Source organism: Heterodontus francisci, chromosome 2 (genome assembly GCF_036365525.1).
Source record: "Heterodontus francisci isolate sHetFra1 chromosome 2, sHetFra1.hap1, whole genome shotgun sequence".
Taxonomy (NCBI): Eukaryota; Metazoa; Chordata; class Chondrichthyes; order Heterodontiformes; family Heterodontidae; genus Heterodontus; species Heterodontus francisci.
This window is the reverse complement of record NC_090372.1, coordinates 128102581-128125634: the sequence shown is the minus strand read 5'-3', so window position 1 is coordinate 128125634 and position 23054 is coordinate 128102581. Positions and strand designations below refer to the sequence as shown.

The following is a 23054-nucleotide window of genomic DNA, read 5'->3' as shown; positions in this document are numbered from 1 at the left end:
GTAAAAGCAACAGGGTTGTTGTGGTGGGTGTTTTTAACTTCCCCTATATTGACTGGAACTCACTTAGTGCTAGGGGCTTGGATGGGGCAGAATTTGTAAGGAGCATCCAGGAGGGCTTCTTGAAACAGAATGTAGATAGTCCAACTAGGAACTAGGGAAGGGGCCGTACTGGACCTGGTATTGGGGAATGAGCCCGGCCAGGTGGTCGAAGTTTCAGTAGGGGAGCATTTCGGGAACAGTGACCATAATTGGATAAGGATAAGAGTAGTCCTCTGGTGAAGGTGCTAAATTGGGGAAGGCTAATTATAACAATATTAGGCAGGAACTGAAGAATTTAGATTGGGGGCGGCTGTTTGAGGGTAAATCAACATCTGACATGTGGGAGTCTTTCAAACGTCAGTTGATTACAATCCAGGACCGACATGTTCCTGTGAGGATGAAGGATACGTTTGGCAAGTTTTGGGAACCTTGGATAACGAGGGATATTGTGAGCCTAGTCAAAAAGAAAAAGGAAGCATTCGTAAGGGTTAGAAGGCTGGGAACAGACGAAGCCCTTGAGGAATATAAAGAAAGTAGGAAGCAAGGGGTCAGGAGGGCTAAAAGGTGTCATAAAAAGTCATTGGCAAACAGGATTAAGGAGAATCCCAAGGCTTTTTATATGTATGTAAAGAGCAAGAGGGTAGCCAGGGAAAGGGTTGGCCCACTCAAGGACAGAGGAGGGAATCTATGCGTGGAGCCAGAGGAAATGGGCGAGGTACTAAATGAGTACTTTGCATCAGTATTCACCAAAGAGAAGGACTTGGTGGATGATGAGTCTAGGGAAGGGAGTGTAGATAGACTGGGTCATGTTGATATCAAAAAGGAGGAGGTGTTGGGCGTCTTGCAAAACATTAAGGTAGATAAGTCCCCAGGGCCTGATGGGATCAACCCCAGAATACTGAAGGAGGCAAGGGAGGAAATTACTGGGGCCTTGACAGAAATCTATGTATCCTCATTGGCTACAGGTGAGGTCCCAGAGGACTGGAGAATAGCCAATGTTGTTTAAGAAGGGTAGCAAGGATAATCCAGGAAATTACAGGCAGGTGAGCCTTACGTCAGTGGTAGGGAAATTATTGGAAAGGATTCTTCGGGACAGCATTTACTCCCATTTGGAAACAAATGGACTTATTAGCGAGAGGCAGCATGGTTTTGTGAAGGGGAGGTCGTGTCTCACTAACTTGATTGAGTTTTTTGAGGAAGTGACGAAGATGATTGATGAAGGAAGGGCAGTTGATGTTGGCTACATGGACGTCAGTAAAGCCTTTGACAAGGTCCCTCATGGCAGACTGGTACAAAAGGTGAAGTCACACGGGATCAAAGGTGAGCTGGCAAGATGGATACAGAACTGGCCCGGTCATAGAAGGCAGAGGGTAGCAGTGGAAGGGTGCTTTTCTGAATGGAGGGCTGTGACTAGTAGTGTTCCGCAGGGATCAGTGCTGGGACCTTTGCTGTTTGTAGTATATATAAATGATTTGGAGGAAAATGTAGCTGGTCTGATTAGTAAGTTTGCGGACGACACAAAGGTTGGTGGAGTTGCAGACAGTGATGAGGATTGTCAGAGGATACAGCAGGATATAGATCGGTTGGAGACTTGGGCGGAAAAATGGCAGATGGAGTTTAATCCGGACAAATGTGAGGGAATGCATTTGGAAGGTCTAATACAAGTGGGAAGTATACAGTAAATGGCAGAACCCTTAGGAGTATTGACAGGCAGAGAGATCTGGGCGTACAGGTCCACAGGTCACTGAAAGTGGCAACACAGGTGGATAAGGTAGTCAAGAAGGCATATGGCATGTTTGCCTTCATTGGTCGGGGCATAGAGTATAAAAATTGGCAAGTCATGCTGCAACTGTACAGAACCTTAGTTAGGCCACACTTGGAATATTGCCTGCAATTCTGGTCGCCACACTACCAGAAGGATGTGGAGGCTTTGGGGAGGGTACAGAAGAGGTTTACCAGGATGTTGCCTGGTCTGGAGGGTATTAGCTATGAGGAGAGGTTGGATAAATTCGGATTGTTTTCACTGGAACGACGGAGGTGGAGGGGCGACCTGATAGAGGTTTACAAAGTTATGAGTGGTATGGACAGAGTGGATAGTCAGAAGCTTTTTCCCAGGGTGGAAAAGTCAGTTACTCGGGGACATAGGTTTAAGGTGCGAGAGGCAAAGTTTAGAGGGGATGTGCGAGGCATGTTTTCTACACAGAGGGTGGTGAATGCCTGGAACTTGCTGCCGGGGGAGGTGGTGGAAGCAGGTACGATAGCGACGAAGAATTTAGATTGGGGGCATCTTGACAAATAACATGAATAGGATGGGAATAGAGGGATACGGACCCCAGAAGTGCAGAAGGTTTTAGTTTTGACAGGCATCATGATCGGCGCAGGTTTGGAGGGCCGAATGGCCTGTTCCTGTGCTGTACTGTTTTTTGTTCTTTGTTCTCTTTGTTAATCTACTCAAAAGAAAAATGAATTAAATCAGTCAAACATGACTTGCTCTTTACAAATCCATGCTGACTGTCTGATTAAATGAAAGACTAGCATTTATATAACACCTTGCATGACCACAAGATGCTGCAAAGTGCATTACAGACAATGAAGTACTTGTGAAGTTGTAATGTAAGAAATGCAACCAGCAATCTGTGCACAGCAAGGTCCCACATGTGCTGATGACAAGATGGCCTGTTTTAGTGATGCTGATTGAGGGATAAATATTGGCCAGTACACCCTGTAGAACTCCCCTACTCTTCAAAAGAGTGCCATGGGATCTTTTACTTTTACCTGAGAGGGAAGTTCTTGGTTAATGTCTCATTTGAAAGACTGCACCTTTGACAGTGCAGCCCCCTCTTATTTCTGCACTGGAGTGCATTCCTTTATATCTTTGAACTTATTTCATCTTGTATTGTCCCTAGATGCTTATCGATAAACAAGATCTATAATTTCCTGGCTTATCCGTTTCCCTTTTCTTGAACTACCACACCCAGTCTTGCCAGAATTCCCATTCCAGAAGACTTAAATATTTCTGTAATGGTTAGTGACAATACTGTTTGCTCCCTACCTCCTTCAGTGTGGATATGATCAATATACAGCAGTTCAGCCATTGACTAGGAGATAAATGGAGGGTGTGTGCTTTGAGGGATGATGAATGTAGAGTGGAATCATCAATAAAAGTGAAGATATGGTTGGATAATCTTGGAAGAAGGTTACTTATAAGAGCACATAACAGATTCAGAGAGTGAACAAAGCCCAGATGAACCCTGAGTTAATGGAGAAAATCAGAGGATAAGACAGAAACTACAGAGCAATTTGTGAGAAAACTAGATGATTATGAACATATGGGGAGAGGCCATAAGATAGTAATTTGATTGTTTGGAAGTGCGTGAAGCTAAACTCTGTAAAAGGCTTTGCCGATATCCAGGGCAATGATGCATGAGTCACCTAAGTGTTCAGTAGTTGCAGAGGTGTATAACAGTAGTTGCAGAGGTGTATAACAGTAGTTGCAGAGGTGTATAACAGTAGTTGCAGAGGTGTATAACAGTAGTTGCAGAGGTGTATAACAGAGGCAGTGAGATCACATGTGGTCATGCTGGAAACTATGCTGATGATTAGAGATTAAGGCAGAATTTTCAAGATGTATAATGTGAGAGCAGCAATTTCTGTAACTTTAGAAAGTACTAATGTAAGAGCAATAAAACAGTGATTTGAAGGGTAAAGATTAATTTTCTTTTGGACAGGATGAATGAGTAAATTTCAAGGATGAGAAATGGTGGGATGGGAGGAAATAGGACAGGCATAATTCAGACTCTTGCATCTTGAAACCAATCAGAGAAATACCATCAGTATCAGGAATCTTAAGTTTAGAGAATAAATGATCCAATGCGGATGGAACTGGGACATTAAACCTTCCATACAACCTAGAATGTTGCAGTGTTCTAATATTGAATACAGTAGTTTTAGTAACTGAATAATTATTTTGCCATTAATTCAACTAAGCCTATGCCTAATTTACTGGATTAAAATTATAGCTGCGTTTGCTGACAATGCAACCACTAGGTGGCACAGTACTAGCACATAGAAAATAGGAGCAGGAGTAGGCCATTCAGCCCTTCGAGCCTGCTCCGCCATTCATTATGATCATGGCTGATCATCCAACTCAGTAACCTGTTCCCGCTTTCGCCCCATATCCTTTGATCCCTTTCACCCCAAGAGCTATATCTAATTCCTTCTTGAAAACATACACTGTCTTGGCCTCAACTACTTTCTGTGATAGCGAATTCCACAGGCTCGCCACTCTCTGGGTGAAGAAATTTCTCCTCATCTCAGTCCTGAATGGTTTATCCCGTATCTTTAGACTATGATCCCTGGTTCTGGACTCCCCCACCATCGGGAACATCCTTCCTGCATCTACCCTGTCAAGTCCTGTTAGAATGTTATAGGTTTCTGTGAGATCCCCCCCATCACTCTTCTGAACTCCAGCGAATATAATCCTAACCGACTCAGTCTCTCCTCATATGTCAATCCCAGCATCCCAGGAATCAGTCTGGTAAACCTTCGCTGCACTCCCTCTATAGCAAGAACATCCTTCCTCAGATAAGGAGACCAAAACTGCACACAATATTCCACAATATTTTAAACTGCACACAACATGCACAAATGCAGCCTCTTCCACTGAAACATCACTGTGTGTGATGTCTCAGGCAACTGCCAGTAATAAAGATGGCACTGCTCAATTTATCACAAAAATCAAACTCAACCCGAAAATCCCCTCAATGGCTGCCATCGCCGCGTCTATCTCACCCCCAACAGTCCCCTGCTCCCTCCTGCCATTGCGCTTCTCTTTTCCGCTCCTTCCTGTGCCTGTCTTCTCGCTGCTCGCTCCCTGCTGCCTTCCCTTAGCCTCTCATTCCGGCCTTGCCGCTCCCTCCGCCTCCGGTTGCTCACTGCCCACTTCTCCACCCCCCCCCGCCAAAACCAACCCCGCTGTCCAGCTGCACAATCCCAACTTCCACCACCCCCTACTCTAGCTGCTCGCTCCAGGCCACGCCACTTCCCTCCTCTTGGCCACTCACTCCCACGTTCAATCGTTCCCCACCGCGCTGACTGAAGAAGCAAAGCTGCCCGCTAGGGGTGATGGGCGACATGGGAGCGAGTGGCCGAGAGCAGGGAAGCAGCGCGACCTGAAGCAAGCGGCCGGAGGAGGGTTAAACAGGGAGTGAGCGGCTGGAACGCGCAGGGTGGGGAAAGCGAAGAGTGGGGAATGATCGGTGGTGGGGTGGGGGAGCACTGGCGAGGTCTGGAGCGAGTGGCTGAGGGGGGAAAACGGCTGGTGGGGACATGGGGCAAATAAATCGTCGAGGGCAGGAGCGCGTGGCTGAGAGTGGGGAAGTGGGGAAGCCTGGAGCAAGTTACCTGGGTGGAAATAGCCAGTGAGGCGGGAACAAGTAGCTGGTGGGGGGGGGGGGGGGGGGGGGAAGCGAGTGGCTGAGGGAAGACAGCAACATGGTGCGAAATGAGCGGTGTTTGAAGCAGGCATGGTGGGAGGGAGCAGGGTACTGTTCAGGTGAATGGAGACGGCTATTGAGGGATGAAGACGTCATTGCATGGTGTTGTCATGTGCGCATTTATACTGACAGGCTAGCAAATATTCACACGCATTGATGATGTCCACGATTGCTCTGCGCATGCTCCACGTTGTCAGGAGTCACTTTGTAAAATTATACAATTACAATCATTGTGTTGTAGTCCAGCAATTCCATGTGATGAATCTCTTGTAGATCTCTTAAGTTTATGGATGTTAATATTTTACAGGCCAAAGTGCTTTTTATAAAGGCAAAGTGCACAAAATGATAGTCTTACTGTAATTGATGAAAATCCTTTTTCCTAGGTCTGCACGAGGTTGATTTCTAATATTAAACTGAGTTTCAAAAAAGATATTCTTCTTCTTCTTTGGGCCTCCTTATCTCGAGAGACAATGGATACGCACCTGGAGGTGGTCAGTGGTTTGTGAAGCAGCGCCTGGAGTGGCTATAAAGGCCAATTCTGGAGTGACAGGCTCTTCCACAGGTGCTGCAGAGAAATTTGTTTGTTGGGGCTGTTGCACAGTTGGCTCTCCCCTTGCGCCTCTGTCTTTTTTCCTGCCAACTACTAAGTCTCTTCGACTCGCCACAATTTAGCCCTGTCTTTATGGCTGCCCGCCAGCTCTGGCGAATGCTGGCAACTGACTCCCACGACTTGTGATCAATGTCACACGATTTCATGTCGCGTTTGCAGACGTCTTTATAACGGAGACATGGACGGCCGGTGGGTCTGATACCAGTGGCGAGCTCGCTGTACAATGTGTCTTTGGGGATCCTGCCATCTTCCATGCGGCTCACATGGCCAAGCCATCTCAAGCGCCGCTGACTCAGTAGTGTGTATAAGCTGGGGGTGTTGGCCGCTTCAAGGACTTCTGTGTTGGAGATATAGTCCTGCCACCTGATGCCAAGTATTCTCCGAAGGCAGCGAAGATGGAATGAATTGAGACGTCGCTCTTGGCTGGCATACGTTGTCCAGGCCTCGCTGCCGTAGAGCAAGGTACTGAGGACACAGGCCTGATACACTCGGACTTTTGTGTTCCGTGTCAGTGCGCCATTTTCCCACACTCTCTTGGCCAGTCTGGACATAGCAGTGGAAGCCTTACCCATGCGCTTGTTGATTTCTGCATCTAGAGACAGGTTACTGGTGATAGTTGAGCCTAGGTAGGTGAACTCTTGAACCACTTCCAGAGCGTGGTCGCCAATATTGATGGATGGAGCATTTCTGACATCCTGCCCCATGATTTTCGTTTTCTTGAGGCTGATGGTTAGGCCAAATTCATTGCAGGCAGACGCAAACCTGTCAATGAGACTCTGCAGGCATTCTTCAGTGTGAGATGTTAAAGCAGCATCGTCAGCAAAGAGGAGTTCTCTGATGAGGACTTTCCGTACTTTGGACTTCGCTCTTAGACGGGCAAGGTTGAACAACCTGCCCCCTGATCTTGTGTGGAGGAAAATTCCTTCTTCAGAGGATTTGAACGCATGTGAAAGCAGCAGGGAGAAGAAAATTATAGTTGTAACTTTAAATAGTACCAAGCACACTGCTCTACTTTGTGGAATGACTGCAGCGCTAATTAGATGTAGGTAGCTTCCAAATTCATGTCCCAAACGTAATTTCAACAAAAATGTATAGTTACAAAGTTACAGACCTGTATTACATTCATCTGCCTGGGGGTACCTTTTCACTCACCTTTATATTTAACTCATTGGATACCTAATTCAATATTTTTGTTTCTAACGTCTTAACTCACACCAAGTCCCATTCATTCAACACCTGTGTGCTCATTGATCCACGTTGGCTCCCCGTAAAGCAACACCTCAATTAAAAAATTTTCATCCTTGTTTTCAAAACACTCCATGACTTCACCCCTCCCTATCTCTGTAATTTCCTCCAGCCCCACAATCCTTAGATATCTGCACTGATCCAATTCTGACCTGTCCAGCATCCCTGATTTTATTCACTGCATCATTGGCAGCCATGCCTTTAGCTGCCAAGGCCCTAACTTCTGGCATTCCTTCCCTAAACCTCTCTGCCTCTCTATCTATCTCTCTCCTCCTATAAGCACCTCTTCTTTTGGTCTAAGCTTTTGGCCATCTGCCTTAATAGCTCCTTGTGTGGCCCGGTGTCAGATTTTGTTAGATAACACTCCTGTGAAGCGCCTTGGGCTGTTTTACTACTTTAAAGGTGCTATATAAATACAAGCTGTTGTTGTTGTAATGACCCCTAACATCTTCCTGTTGGCAGTGTTGTGGATATAGTGACCTTCTCATGATGAACGTATTTTAAAATTGCTGTAACTCTAGCTGTCTCAAAATTCAATGTTACGTCTTCTCATGGCCTTTACTGTCATCCTCCTCAGAGGATGGGTCAGTTTGGGCTGTAAACTTGACAACTGTTATCAGTGACAATAACAAAACAATTGGATATTTCTAGGAGTGAACCAATAGCAGGTATTAAATAACAATATGCATTAACTAGCCACAAATCGTGGTGTTTTTTATTAGCTAATGGGGTGCTAATTGAAATGTTCTGAGCCTCAAATCTTCCGTGTCTTTCCTCCTGTTTGTCTCTCCATTGAGCAAATGGGCAGTTTACAGTTAAATACACTGACGACCTGCTGAAACTGATGAAAGATAACAAATTTTCGTTAACATTTTATTAAGTGGCTCGTGAGGAATTTCTAAGTTTCAGAAAAAATAGTTCTTAAAAGTTCACCAATATTAGTTATGGCATCGGCAATGTTCGTTCATGGTATTGCAGTTGAGGCTCTGGTCAGCTGTGCCATCATTCCTGATTTCATATACTTATTTTCATAGGGGGAAAAGCCCAGCACAGGCAGAATTATGTTATTTGAACAAAGCCAAATGGCTAGAAATGTATGGCGTGGACATGCACACTGTAAAGGTAAGCTTAGAAGGCGTCTTTTAAAAGAAATATAGGCATATTTATTTGTGGACTGTCTAATACATACCTCTATTCTGTAATGTTTTCTCTTTCCTAGGGAAGAGATGGCTATGAATATTCTCTTGGCTTGACACCAACAGGCATATTGATCTTTGAAGGTTCAAACAAAATAGGCCTGTTCTTTTGGTAAAGGAATCTCTTTTTTTTCTGGCTTATTTTCCTATTTGAAAACAACCTGTTCATGAAATTGTTCAAGTTCTGTGTAAACGCTTTCTTCTTCTTATCTTGCAGGCCCAAAATTACCCAACTGGATTTCAAAAAGAGCAAACTAACACTTATTGTTGTGGAGGATGATGAACAGGTGAGCAGCACATCTTGTGGAGTTTAAGACACATACAGGGAGACTGGTTAGGGTAGTGCTTTAGAAGTTGGCTGTGTCACGTCCTGTATGTGACTTTGTTGAATCCAGTCCAGATTGACTTTTTTTCTGATGATGTACAACAGTCCTAAAGGTTTTTGGATGACTTAAGTTCATTTCCCAGTGTCCAAAAGCCACCAGACAAATTTGCTTTTTCAGTTAAAAGTAAATTGTGTTCAGTTTTTTTCAAATGGATCGGAAGATACTGGATTTTCAAAACTTATTTTTGGCTTGTGTTACAAATTCAGGTTTGCATCAATACCTTCTGGGTTCACTGCTGCGAATTGGTCATTTAAGCAGTCTGAGAGTCTACTTTTATGGAGATTGATTCACTGTCCTGTACCTATTTACACAATACCATAATCTAGGCATGTAACAATAGCATCCCCTTGTGATCTGGACTGGATACTCGTATTTTCTGCACATGCATTTCTTTTTTTTTCTCTGTAGGTGGACTGAGTGAACATTTGGTGAGACAAGACTTAAAAGTCTAAGCTGCTTTATTCCTATCAATTGAGCATGCAGAATAACAGCTATGATCAGCTCACTTATTTTCATCAATGCTGTTTGTGTAACAATCCAGAATAATGAACAAGCTATACTACTCCACTTCAGAGTCATTTTGCTTGACATAAAGCTAATTTTCTAACTACTTATTCCTGCAATCCATCCTCCTCACGGTCCTTACTGCCTGACTGCCTTTGTAGCCTTTCCATTTTAAACATAAAACCACTTCTCTCTCGGTCTGTGTTTCAGCCCCTATCTTGTATCTTTTCACAAATGGACAGATATGAAAGGGCTTTTGAACACAATGGGTGGGAGGTATTTTTCAGATTCCCAGAAAAGCTATTGTTTAGTTTTATGGTGAAACTATGTTTAGGTACTTTGTTTTTCAAACTTGAGAACGTACGTTGCTTGCAAAAACCCAAATCCATCACGTGGAGAAATGATCCAAAACCCTAAAACCTGACACCCTGCAAAATTATATGATGCTGTTCCTCAACTGGTTCATCAGGAGGACATACTGAAGTGAATAAGATGCTGATTCAGGGATAGGCAAAAAATAATCGCATACCTCAGTCACTGGCAGTGCAATTGTTCACTTGAGTTTCAAAAACAAACCAATAAGTAATATTCAGAAGGGTCTGTTGACTTTAATGGCCCAGATTTTGTAGTTAGTGACAAACAAGCATGCTAGCTGTTCATACACTTAACGCTTGCACACGGACCTTCAATGTGATTTTGCGCTCAAAGTCGCTGTAATTAGAGATCTAAAACAGTGCAAGCACCTGTATATTTCCTTAACCAATCAGACTGAAGAATCGTTACTGAGACATGCAGAGTCAGAACCAGCAAGTATAGGTTAGGGTTGTTAATTCAATTCCAAATCATGTAGCGAAAGCAAAATAAAGGGAGGGAAAGAAAGCTGGGTTTAAGACAGAGATAAAGACAAAAGAAAAAAAATTATTTAAATTAATTTTTTTTTTAAATCTGCAACAATAATTGCAATCTGAAGGAATGAGACCCTGACACTTGTAAAATTGAATTTTCAGTGCCAGAAAAGTTGTTTGGTTGGAATTAAGACTTATCATGCCATTAAAAAATCATTTCCACTTGAATGGATCAGCCCTAACATTTTCTGGCATGTTTATTTTATTTATTTAGAGATACAGCACTGAAACAGGCCCTTCGGCCCACCAAGTCTGTGCCGACCAACAACCACCCATTTATACTAATCCTATATTAACCCCATATTCTCTACCACATCCCTACCATTCTCCTACCACCTACCTACACTAGGTGCAATTTACCATGGCCAATTTACCTATCAACCTGCAAGTCTTTGGCTGTGGGAGGAAACTGGAACACCCGGCAGAAACCCACACAGACACAGGGAGAACTTGCAAACTCCACACAGGTAGTACATAGAACTGAACCCGGGTCGCTGGAGCTGTGAAGCTGCGGTGCTAACCACTGCGCCACTGTGCCGCCCTGACTAGTGAGTAGTCAGTGGGTAAGTACAGTAACCTGACACATTCCATGTATTTCATTGGTGAGTTTCTCAATGAGATACTGTTAGAGCAAAGCTCCTGGAGTAGCAGGGGAACTCAGACAGCAATTTTCTGATTTTTGTATTTAATTGCACATGTTGCGGAAGTTGGTGTCCAATTTACACTTACCAGTAAGCACTGTGAGTCTCACTGTTATTTTTACTGCAAAATCCAGGCCAATGCATTTTTATTTATTTGAAGCGCAGTCTTCCATGCAAATTGCATTTCTTAAAATGTGTCTCTTAATGTTTCCATCTCAATCAAAGGGTAGAGAACAGGAGCACACATTTGTTTTCCGGTTAGATAATTCCAAAGCTTGCAAACACTTATGGAGATGTGCTGTGGAAAATCATGCATTTTTCAGACTACGAGCTCCTACTCAAAATAAAGAGGGACGATCAGATTTTATGCGTCTGGGATCTCGCTTTAGATTCAGGTATCAGCTTTACAATTTAATTTTGTGTTTTGTTTATTTATACCTGTTTAAATACTATTTATGTAACAGCAAACCAATTTATTCCAGTGGTCGAACAGAATATGAAGCAACACATAAAAGTAGACTGCGTCGGACAAGTACGTTTGAAAGGCGTCCGAGCAAACGCTATCCTTCACGAAGACATTCCACAATTAAAGGTATTATTTGTGCATTATGGATTTTTCAAAAAACACTTTGGTTTTTTTTTAAACAAGGTGAGATATGTTAACAGTACACCCACTGTCAGCATGAGTCATTTGTAGGTTCGGTGCCACATGGATAGAACATAGAACAGTACAGCACAGTACAGGCCCTTCGGCCCACGATGTTGTGCCGAACCTTTAACCTACTCTAAGATCAAACTACCTACATACCCTTCATTCTACTATCATCCATGTACCTATCCGAGAGTCGCTTAAATGTCCCTAATGTATCTGCTTCTACTACCACTGCTGGCAGCGCATTCCACGCACCCACCACTCTCTGTGTGAAGAACCTACCTCTGACATCTCCCCTAAACCTTCCTCCAGTCACCTTAAAATTATGCCCCCTGGTGATAGCCCTTTCCACCCTGGGAAAAAGTCTTGGCTATCCACTCTATCTATGCCTCTCATCATCTTGTACCCCTCTATCAAGTCACCTCTCATCCTTCTTCACTCCAATGAGTAAAGCCCTAGCTCCCTCAACCTTTCTTCATAAGACATGCCCTCCAGTCCAGGCAGCATCCTGGTAAATCTCCTCTGCACCCTCTCTAAAGCTTCCACATCCTTCCTATAATGAGGCGACCAGAACTGAACACAATATTCCAAGTGTGGTCTAACCAGGGCTTTATAGAGCTGCAGTATAACCTCGCGGCTCTTAAACTCAATCCCCCTGTTAATGAAAGCCAACACCCCATACGCCTTTTTAACAACCCTATAACTTGGGTGGCAACTTTGAGGGATCTATGGAGATGGACCCCAAGATCCCTCTGTTCCTCCACACTGCCAAGAATTCTGTCTTTAAGCCTGTATTTTGCATTCAAATTCGACCTTCCAAAATGAATTACTTCACACTTTTCCAGGTTGAACTCCATCTGCCACTTCTCAGCCCAGCTCTGCATCCTGTCAATGTCCAGTTGCAACCTACAACAGCCCTCCACACTATCCACAACTCCAGCAACCTTTGTGTCATCGGCAAACTTACTAACCCAGCCTTCCACTTCCACATCCAAATCATTTATAAAAATCACAAAGAGCAGAGGTCCCAGAACAGATCCCTGCGAAACACCACTGGTCACCGAGCTCCAGGCTGAATACTTTCCATCTACTACCACCCTCTGTCTTCTATGGGCCAGCCAATTCTGTATCCAGACAGCCAAATTTCCCTGTATCCCATGCCTCCTTACTTTCTGAATGAGCCTACCATGGGGAACCTTATCAAACGCCTTGCTAAAATCCATATACACCACATCCACTGCTCTTCCTTCATCAATGTGTTTTGTCATATCCTCAAAGAATTCAATAAGGCTTGTGAGGCATGACCTGCCCCTCACAAAGCAATGCTGACTATCTCTAATCAAACTATGCTTTTCCAAATAATCATAAATCCTGTCTCTCAGAATCCTGTCCAATAATTTTCCCACCACCGACGTAAGACTGACTGGTCTGTAATTCCCAGGGTTATCCCTATTCCCTTTCTTGAACAAGGGAATAACATTTGCCACCCTCCAATCATGTACACACAATAAAGCTACTACTTCTTCAAAATGTACTCCAGCTTTGACCTCAGGTGAGAATCCCATGCTGCATCAGTGTATTACTTTTCAGTTTCCTATATCTTGGGTAGCACTGCCGGCTGCTACCTGCGCAGCTTGTGTGGGGTTTTTCAACCATATCAATGGAGAAACCCATGCAGGTAGTGACCTGTGGCACTGCCTGCCACCGGAGAATCAATATAAGTCTGCATAGCGCATTCGAAGTGGTGTTCCGCAAACACATTTCTCCCCCATTGTCTCTTTGCTGGGTTATGGTTCAATGGGTCAATTGTAAGTATCCTACTCCGCACACATTGCGGGTTAAACTTTGGATTATACAGAACAGCTACCCAGTGGATAAACACACTGAATCATGAAAGGAATCCTGGATGGAGAGGCTTACATCCCATCAGCTCAGCTGGGATCAGATTTAGGAACCAGGCATAAAAGGGCAGAGTCCAATTCACCACCAGCCAATCCCTCACATTAAGTAGATTTTTAATCATCTATTGTTTTTCAAACTTGGGAGCCATGCATAATTATCATCATTTTCACATGATTTTACTGACAGTGCAGGGACTGTAATGCTGCATGTTGACTTTAAAAAAAAAATTGGGGGGGGGGGGTGAAGGGAAAGCATGTAAGAATTTTCCTTATATCCTTAAGAAAAATGAGAAGACAGGTTTTCACTGACAGGAAAATTGCTTATTTTCAGTACATAAGTTACTTCCAGTTAAACTTCTTTATGAAATATATTTGAGTCATTAAAATAGATCAATTTAATGTAGAAGCACCCTGGAGAAACATGAAACAAACTGAGTTTGACTTATTCAGTCATCAAAATTTCATGAATAGAATTAACATGCCTGTGTGTTGAGGAAAGAAGAGAAGCCGGCTAATATGCAACAATTTGTTCATTCCTTACAGGTTCAAACGCAGTGAAATATGGACACACCAGGTTTGAATTACTTGCTTTCTTCTAAAAGGTTAAGTAGCATAATTATTTGCCAGAAGCTGTTAACTCTTGGCAGATCAGTAGCAATTCTGCTGTAACTTCACTTACAATTTGCAAAGGATTTAAATCAGTTATACAGTTGGGCAGCCATAAAGCAAACAACATTTAATGTTGATAATTCTCAATGAATGCACTGAAGTCAAAATATTTTGGGACATAAATCTATAATGAATAAAATAGAATCAGCACAAAGGAAGGTGGAAAGCGAACCGTGTAGTTGTGGATAGGTCATTGCTGACGATATAAGCTAGGTGGGACAATAAGGTGTGAGGAGGATACAAAGAGGCTGCAAAGAGAATACAGACAGGTTAAGTGAGTGGGCAACAAGGTGGCAAATACAGTATAATGTGCAGAAGTGTGAGGCTATCACTTTGGTAGTGAGAATAGAAAAGAATATTTTTTAAATGGCTTGAAACTTTTAAATGTTGATGTTCCTGGAGACTTGGGTGTACTCATACAAGGAACACAAAGTTAGCATGCAGCTATGGCAAGCAATTAGGAAGGCAATTAGCATGTTGGCTTTTATTGCAAGGGGACTGGAGTACAAGAACAAGGTAGTCTTGCTACAATTGGCTCGGGTTTTGCTGAGACCACACCTAGAGTCTGGTGCTCAGTTTTGGTCTCCATATCTAAGGAAGGATGTACTTGCTGTTACGACTCCAGTCAAAGCCCCCAATCAAAATATACGATTCTGATTGTGGTGGGAGAAACGCACTGTTAATTCAATCCCATCCCTCCACAGATCGCCTAACATATCATTTTAAACTTTCCAAATTAAAGAAAGACCCAGCCAAATTGTACCATCTGTTAACCCCCGAATGAGGCTAACCAAACCAGGTGTCTTTAAATCAACAAATTAACTTTTTAATTAGAAAAACTAAGTTCTTAAACACTACTAAGATATTAATAACATTTAAAATAGAAAAAATTAGAGTCCTTGCAGATTTACGCTCCTGCCGGATGTAGAACAGTCCAAGGTTGCTTGAAGTTCTCACAGCCGTCCGATGGGGAAAAAAGGTTCTTCAACAGTAGAACAGTCCGTAGTCTAATTCAGAAGTCGAAATTGTTGCTCCTTCTCCAGTGATGAATTTCAACAATTAACAACTTGCAAACATTTTTTAATGAATCAATTTGGCTTTAGAATTTTTTGAGGGATAAAAGCTTGTCACAGTTTAACTTAAAAGCAAAATACTGCGGATGCTGAAAATCTGAAATAAAAACAAGAAATGCTGGAACCACTCACCAGGTCTGGCAGCATCTGTGGAAAGAGAAGCAGAGTTAACGTTTTGGGTCAGTGACCCTTCTTTGGAACTGACAAATATTAGAAAAGTCACAGGTTATAAGCAAGTGAGGTGGGGGTGGGGCAAGAGATAACAAAGGAGGTCTAGATTGGACCAGGCCACATAGCTGACCAAAAGGTCACGGAGCAAAGGCAAACAATATGTTAATGGTGTGTTGAAAGACAAAGCATTAGTACAGATTAGGTGTAAAGTCTAACTTCCCTTCCTTCGGTTTAAATTATCAGAGATCTCTATTTTGGCTTGACGTTTTAGAATTTTGAGAGAGAATAATAAACAGACTAAATTCTCTTCCTTCAGTTTAAATGGTCTGAGAGCACTCCTTTCAGGTGATAACACACAGCTGTCTGTCTGTTTCTCCAGGTTAGAACAGTCTGTCTCCACTATAAGCCAGTTCAAAATAAAATTGTAACAATGTATCTCTCGATCTCTGGTCCTGAATGGCTGTACCCGGGCAACGAGAATGTACTCTTTGAATCGCAGTCTCCGAATGGCTGTATCCCGGGCAATGAGAATGCACTCTTTAATCCGCTTTTAGAGCTTGCTGCCTTAAAGCAGTACTGCTCCCTTTCCAGTCTTAAAGGCACACCACATTCTTCCCAAAAAAACTACAGAATCTTAACATTGCCTTGGAGGTGGTACAACAAAGATTCACTAGATTGGTTCCTGGGATGAGAAGGTTGTCTTATGTTGGGAAGGTGAGTAAATTGGGCCTCTACTCTCTGGAGTTCAGATGAATGAGAGGTAATCTCATTGAAATATACAAAATTCTGGAGGGTCTTGACAGCGTAGATGCTGAGAGCTGGTTTCCCCGGGCTGGGGAACCTAGAACTCGGGGCATAGCCTCAGGATTTTTTAGAATTGCGATGAGGTGCAATCTTTCACTCCAGAGGATTGTGAATCTTTGGAATTCTCTACCCCAGAGGGTTGTGAATGCTCCTTCATTGAGTATATTCAAGGCTTGAATAGGTAATTATTTTTTATTTCTGTGTATCAAGGGATGTGGGGAGCGGGTGGGAAAGTGGAGTTGAGGCAGAAGATCAGCCAGGATCATACCGAATGGTGAAGCAGGCTCGAGGGGCCATATGATCTACCCCTGCTCCTATTTCTTATGTTCTTATTTACTGTGCCTAAAGTAAGGGCAAAGTAATTAAAAAGCTGATACATAGCTAGACTGTATACTCAGAGCATCAGAATAGTAGTTATTCTAAGGCTTTGCGATACATCAGTAATCTAAGCTCGAATATTGTGTTCAGTTTTGATTAACATGCCAGAAAAGCCAAATACTTCTAACAATAGATAAAGAAAAGAGAAGTCAGACTGATTCCAAGGGGATATAATTGAGTAAATGTCAGAGCAATTTAAACTTTACAATCTAAAAATAAGGTTTTTGGAGGGAATTCATTGAAGTGTGTGAAATCTTTCATGGTAGTCTCCATGGTAAACCCAGAATATTACCTCAACATTGTTAGGGTCTGAAGTTCTGTTAATGGATGATAAATACCTGGTAGTTCGAAAATGCAAAAAAGTGGGTCAATCAGCATCTGGAATGGATAGAAAAGTTATTGTTTTTTTGTGCAACTGTGCTCTGAAATAGGCTCAGTTAAACCTGGAACAATACATTGTTTCTTTTCAAGATTCTGATATGTGCTGTATATTTCCACCAATTTCTATTTTTGTATCAAATTTTTAGAATTTGTAATTTTATTTTCATGTCTTTATTGATTTAACCTGTTTTTGTTCTCCTTCTGCCTCTTTTTGACAGTTCACAGAACAATGCAGGAATTTGTGGATACCAGGTAAAATAGCATTGTTAAATGAATAAATATGATACTGTAATGGCTATCCAACTTAAAGTCATACTAGTAATCTGGAAATGCTAATAATTGTCCTCTTGGATATCTTTCTAGACTCCATATATGTGCAACATTCCCCCTGTACAGCAACATTGGCATTCCAGTAATGTAAGGTAAGCAAGTTCTACATCTTACAGATCAAAAAGTAAATTTGTTGGATTTTAATTTTATCAATAGCTTACTGTAATCCAGGTAATCAGTTGGATCAGCTGTTTGGGTGTGCCATGTATCAGAATTATTTAAAATTAACTGAACTAATGGTTAAACATGGTGACTTAATTAAGATGAATTAAGATTATCAAATTTAGAACCGCTTGATATATATTTTCTAAAGTGGTGGATGGGGGCCAGAGCAAAGTTCTATTTGCATTTAATATTATTGGATTACATTTAATAATAATGCTTATTGAATTTTCAGTCCTTCCATGTCACCAGGATTAAATATATTGCACACCAAAGAACAACTGTAGTAAATTAATTAAATGCCAGTTAGAAAAAAATAATTAGACCAAGCCTTTCTTTTCTGCTGTGTGTCAAACTGTTGAATGTGATTTGCTGATGGAGTTGCTTTTTTTTTTGTAATAAGATTATTTTACTTGAGGGTGTTCCTTTTTTTGTTTTTGAACAAAATCCGACATTTCTGTTGCTGGGAATTATCTCTGCTGTTCTGCTATTCACAATCACATGGTGGAGGGTGATTTCAATTTCTGTGGTCTGGTACTGGAAGTTGTTTGGTGGAGGGAAATATGTGGTAGAGTACCCTTCATTCAATTTTACAACCATCCTTCCTAATGGCTCAATTATAATGTGTGTGTGTGTGTGTGTTAGTGTTATTGGCATACCTTGCTGAACTTGGGGAAACTTGATATTTAAATTAAATATCTTTTCTATAGTATATCATTTTTCAACTCTTGAACTTGGAGCTCACTGAGGTGCTACAAAGCAATACTGAATAGATGTGACATGATAAAATAGTTGTCTGGGAGCCTTTTAAATAACTTGTCAGGTTTTAAAGAATAAATATGTAGTGTGTTCAAAGGAAGCAATGTGTGTGGAATTTGAGAGTTCCAAGCCTTTGGGAAGGAATGTTCTTTTATAAGCTGAATTCTGCATGTCCCTGCATGTGTTGCAAACTAACTGCAGAACTGGATAATAACTCTCATTCTGCAAACTCCTCAATGCATGATATTATAATCTTGCACCTTGCCGCTTTCCTTTGGATTGATTTGGTAGCAATTGTAGAAGCTGGTGACTATACCACTAGTGCTGTTGAAACAATAGAAGTCACATTTTAAGCATCATTCCCATTTTATGTATTTCTGTTTTTTATCTTTTTCCCCCTCTCTCTTCTCCCTCCATCCTCACCTTGCATGCCATTTCCAGTTGTTCAGTAACCGTGACTTGATATCCATGTATGTTGTGTAAAGTCTCATCTCACTAACTGCTCACTGTGCACATGGTACAGGCCACCGCCCCATGATGACAGGCACAAATATTACAACCGGACACCGTCGCAGGAAGGAAATGGCAGAAACGCAAGATATGTTCAAGAGCAGAATATGAAGAACATGGGAGGCAGGAAGCATAGTGTTGACCAAGATAAACTCATGACTACACTTTGAAACAATGGCAAAATGTCCGTCCCTTCCTATGATTTGGAACCCCCTTCCATTCCAGTTGCAATCCAGAATTGTGAAGAAAAAATATTGCAAGGGGGAAAAAACCTGGGAAACCACATTTTAAGCCTGATGTACAATGTTATCTAACCATCTCTGCATGCTTTAAAAATGCCAATCACTTTGCAAATTTTCAGTATTTCTGTGAAACATTTACAAAATCATAGGTTTCCTGGATTTTGTTTGATACATAATGCATCATATAGGACCAACAGATTATTTTTTGTGACATAGTAATGGCAGATCTGCCATTAGGAAAAGAAGTTTTGAGCAGGAAAAGTAATTGCTAAAGTTGAGACATTCTTGAAGTGGTGAGAGCTTACTTTATGCAAAATCTGATCATAGTACAGTGAGGGTCAGTGGGTTCAAGTCATATACTGCAAAATAGTGATTGGAGTATTCAGATGTACTTTTGTCACGTGTTACGCTTTGTTTCTTAAAAATTTTATTTGAAGGTGCACAATGAGAGCTCAGTATCTGTTGCTCTGTCTCTGCTCTGTAAATAGATGGATCAGGAAGCATATGCTGTGGTAAAATGATGTAAACTGTGTCTTGCTGCAAATCTTTTCGTTACTAGCTTTCAGGTTTTCTTGATTAATGCTGAATTAGGGCTGTGCTCATTAATCAAAATTCATCGGCCTTGCAGTGTCACTTACCATACTCCTGTCAGAAGATCGGAGCTCTCTGCCAGTGCTGCTTTGCAGCCGGCTGGCAGTAGATGTATAAGAGAAGATCCAGAGTGACTTAATGTTTAAAAAAAAAAATCTTTATAGGCTCCACAATGGTTCCAAGAGCAAATGCATCTGAGTGGTGGTAGTAAGCATTACAGGCCAGGTAGGTCCCAAATTCAGTCTGTGTTGAATAAGCTGATCTCCGCCTAAGGTGTTGGGGGCACCATAATTGGCTTTGATGTCCCCCATCTTAATGATTCCTATAGTTGCTTGTTATACAAGGACCCACGCTAAAAGCATGTGTGAGGTCAGAATTAAGCTCAAATGTGTTGCTTTCTTCCTTTTCCTGTTGACTCTTGCTGTATGGACTGATGTGATGAATAGCCACTTGGGCAATTGTTCAGATGTAGGCTTCTGTGAAACTACCCTGTCATGAGCTATCACTTTCAGGAAGAGAAAATAGAAAAGGGAAGAACACTGGGTGGATAAAGAAGGGGGAAAAATCCATTGTCTATGCAAGGAAGCACATAGCCTCTACTGTATTTCTTATTAGCACAGTGAGGATTGGCAGCTGACTCTATGGAGAATTAAGAGTGAGAACCTGTATGCTGGTACTTGATCACACAGCACTTTGGAGTTCCAGTGTGCTATGCTGCTTTAATTAAAATGTATTTTAACAAATGGAAATTGAGAGCTAAAAGTCAGGCCAGCTGGTGTGAGTGTGATCTAATACTAAACATGTGCCTGATCCAAATCATCCTTCAGTTCTTTCCTAGAAGAATCGCACACTGAAATGTATTTTTAATCTTTTGGTAGTCATGGATTATGATATGAATCTGTTTTTGAATGCACATTTGATAAAGTTTTTCTTTATTGGGTGGCTTAAAATATCCTGTTTATTTTGTTGCAATCATCAAATGGAATATTCAACCACAGGAATCAGTTGACACTTTCCTCTGCTGCAGGAGATAGTTTACCTATGTTATCAGCTGTCTTTATACTTGATGAAGCTAATAGGAATTATTCAAAAAAACAAAATTAGGTAAGCCGATTTGCTTAAGAGCATGAGAGCTAATATCAAGTGATTTAAATGCAATGGGCAAAAGAAGGAAGCATTTCACAAACCTTTTCATTTGTGTATGTGGGTGGTTATACTGCGTTAAAGGAAAACTACAAACTACTCCAAATGCTTGTTGCTAAAACTTTACTGCAATCTGACATCGTGTATAAAGGCATTTCTCAAAAGCTTTAAATAAGGTTTTCTTCCCTTCCATCCCTTCAGGCAGCCCTGTGCTACATAGTCATAGAGTTATACAGCACAGAAACAGGCCCTTCGGCCCATCGTGTCCATGCTGGCCATCAAGCCTATCTATTCTAATCACATTTTCCAGCATTTGGCCCGTAGCCTTGTATGCTATGGCATGATGACTATTCGGTGAGGAAATTAAATGAACAATATTCCTTAGCCATCTCTTCATAATTGTCAATCCTGTTGTTATAATCTCTGGTGTTTTGAATTGGGACAGTGTGATAAGAACCATGTTGTCATATTCTAAAAACCCGTTAGCCAATCTGCAGCATGCAAACAGCTATAGAACTTGTATTTATAGTTAAAAAGTAAGCAATAACTTGTAATTTTGCTGTAAAATAAAAGTTTTATAGTGACCAACATCCCCTATTTGCTATTTCTTGACGGTGAAGTAAATTTCTCCCCGCCCCCCTCCCCCCCCGCTGTCCCCCAATACAAGAAGGTTAAGTAAATGAGATCCAATAATAGTGCATGTTGTGCAGATGTAGCAGAAGCTGTGGATTAGCACATTGAATGTGGGTTGTTTTATTCCTCTCCCTTCCATTTTTTGTGTTTAGAATAATATTTCATAACCTAGTATTCACTTGAGCTCATGGCCATTTAGCCAGCTAAGATGACACTTATGTAATTGCATGTTACACTTCCCCTTCCCAACAAAGTCATAATTACTTGTTAGCACATTGGTGTGCAGTCTCTGACTCCCCTTTATTCTCTCTAAGACTTGTAGAAACTGAAGAGGAAGTGAACCCAGCCTTTTAATATTGTTCAGGTTTAACTTGCGTATGGTACATTCTTTTTCTATTCAAATCATCTACCTGTAGGCAATTTTATCAAAATAATTGTACTGTGATGCTCATATAAATACTATCTTATTCTACGTTCAGCTACACTTGTATGTGCTGGGCAGAAGTACCTAAGGAATTGCTCTGAACATGACTTCTCGACTTTTTTAATTTGTTTCTGCTGGGTGTGGATGATAGTGAGTCTTTGATAATTATGCAACTACTGTATAGGTCCTTGACTTGATTACTGTATAAAATGTTGAAGGGCTTTTTTTAAAATAGGAACCTCAGATAATTGTGAACTTCAGACGACAGAACAAAAAATGTATGTGCATGTCCAGCAATTAAAATACATTATGAACTACTTGTGATGATAAAGTGCCTGTGTTGAGGTGTGCAATTGAAGATCTGAATGTGATCAAAGCCGTCCGGAGGTTTCAGCAGACATTGATCCAAAACTCCAGACAAACCATTTAACATGTACATTACTAAAACTTACTAGCAATATGTCATTTTTGAGTATAAAAATGGCCTCCAGGGCATTGTTCTTCATTTCCATTCTCGCAAGCAGTTCTCAGTCAATGCTGTACACTGGCCATTTTGTAAGCAATTCACTTGCCTTTTCTTTTCTAATAGTATCACTGATCTACATCAAAACATTTACTCCACTGGTTCTTCGTGTCTTTCCCTGCCTCCTAATTGCACCCAAAAACATTTGACAGAACAGTTTATTTGGCTCTTCCCTCCTTACCCAAACATGCTAAAAAGAGCCATTCAGCTCATTTACATCAAGATTATAAAACATGGTGGGAATTGCAAGTTTTAAAACTGCCCTGTTTTCTTTTAATTAAAAACTCTTGCAGTGTAAGACTGAACTGGAGTAGGTTTCTCGAGGTGTGTGGGGGGTGGGGGGGAGGGGGTGGTGGAGTTGGGTTTTGCCATGATATGCTTTTCATTTGCTCCCTAGTCTTCTAATGTGCATGCATATTGCTTGCTCTGATCTTTTCAAGTGGTAGTCCAAGAAAACTGCTGTGTATCTGAAATCCATCTCTTCCCTATTGAGAGTAGGCTGGCTTTCAAGCATAGCAACATTGATGTCCCCTAGAAGTGTTTTGACAACCTTTCATTTTCAGAACAGGAGGGAACAGAACCATAAGGGCATTAAAGAAATAAGTGAGGGACAAGATTGATTAGATATTCAGATTAAACAACAGAGGAAAATTTAAACACCATACACATTATGAAATACTTAAAACC

At 41.5% G+C, this 23054-nt stretch overlaps 1 protein-coding gene across 1 annotated transcript in view; it reads left to right on the top strand.

Annotated features, from left to right (window-relative positions):
• epb41l4b (erythrocyte membrane protein band 4.1 like 4B) overlaps positions 1 to 22492 on the top strand; it is a 230053-nt gene extending 207561 nt beyond the window's left edge. Inside the window, exons 8-16 of the mRNA XM_068010596.1 lie at positions 8424 to 8511; positions 8609 to 8697; positions 8803 to 8872; positions 11247 to 11416; positions 11504 to 11613; positions 14118 to 14148; positions 17269 to 17302; positions 17414 to 17472; positions 18825 to 22492. Coding sequence (XP_067866697.1) covers positions 8424 to 8511; positions 8609 to 8697; positions 8803 to 8872; positions 11247 to 11416; positions 11504 to 11613; positions 14118 to 14148; positions 17269 to 17302; positions 17414 to 17472; positions 18825 to 18981 — 808 coding nt within the window. The 3' untranslated portion in view covers positions 18982 to 22492. The remainder of the gene's footprint in view (positions 1 to 8423; positions 8512 to 8608; positions 8698 to 8802; positions 8873 to 11246; positions 11417 to 11503; positions 11614 to 14117; positions 14149 to 17268; positions 17303 to 17413; positions 17473 to 18824) is intronic.
• Positions 22493 to 23054: the final 562 nt, after the last annotated feature.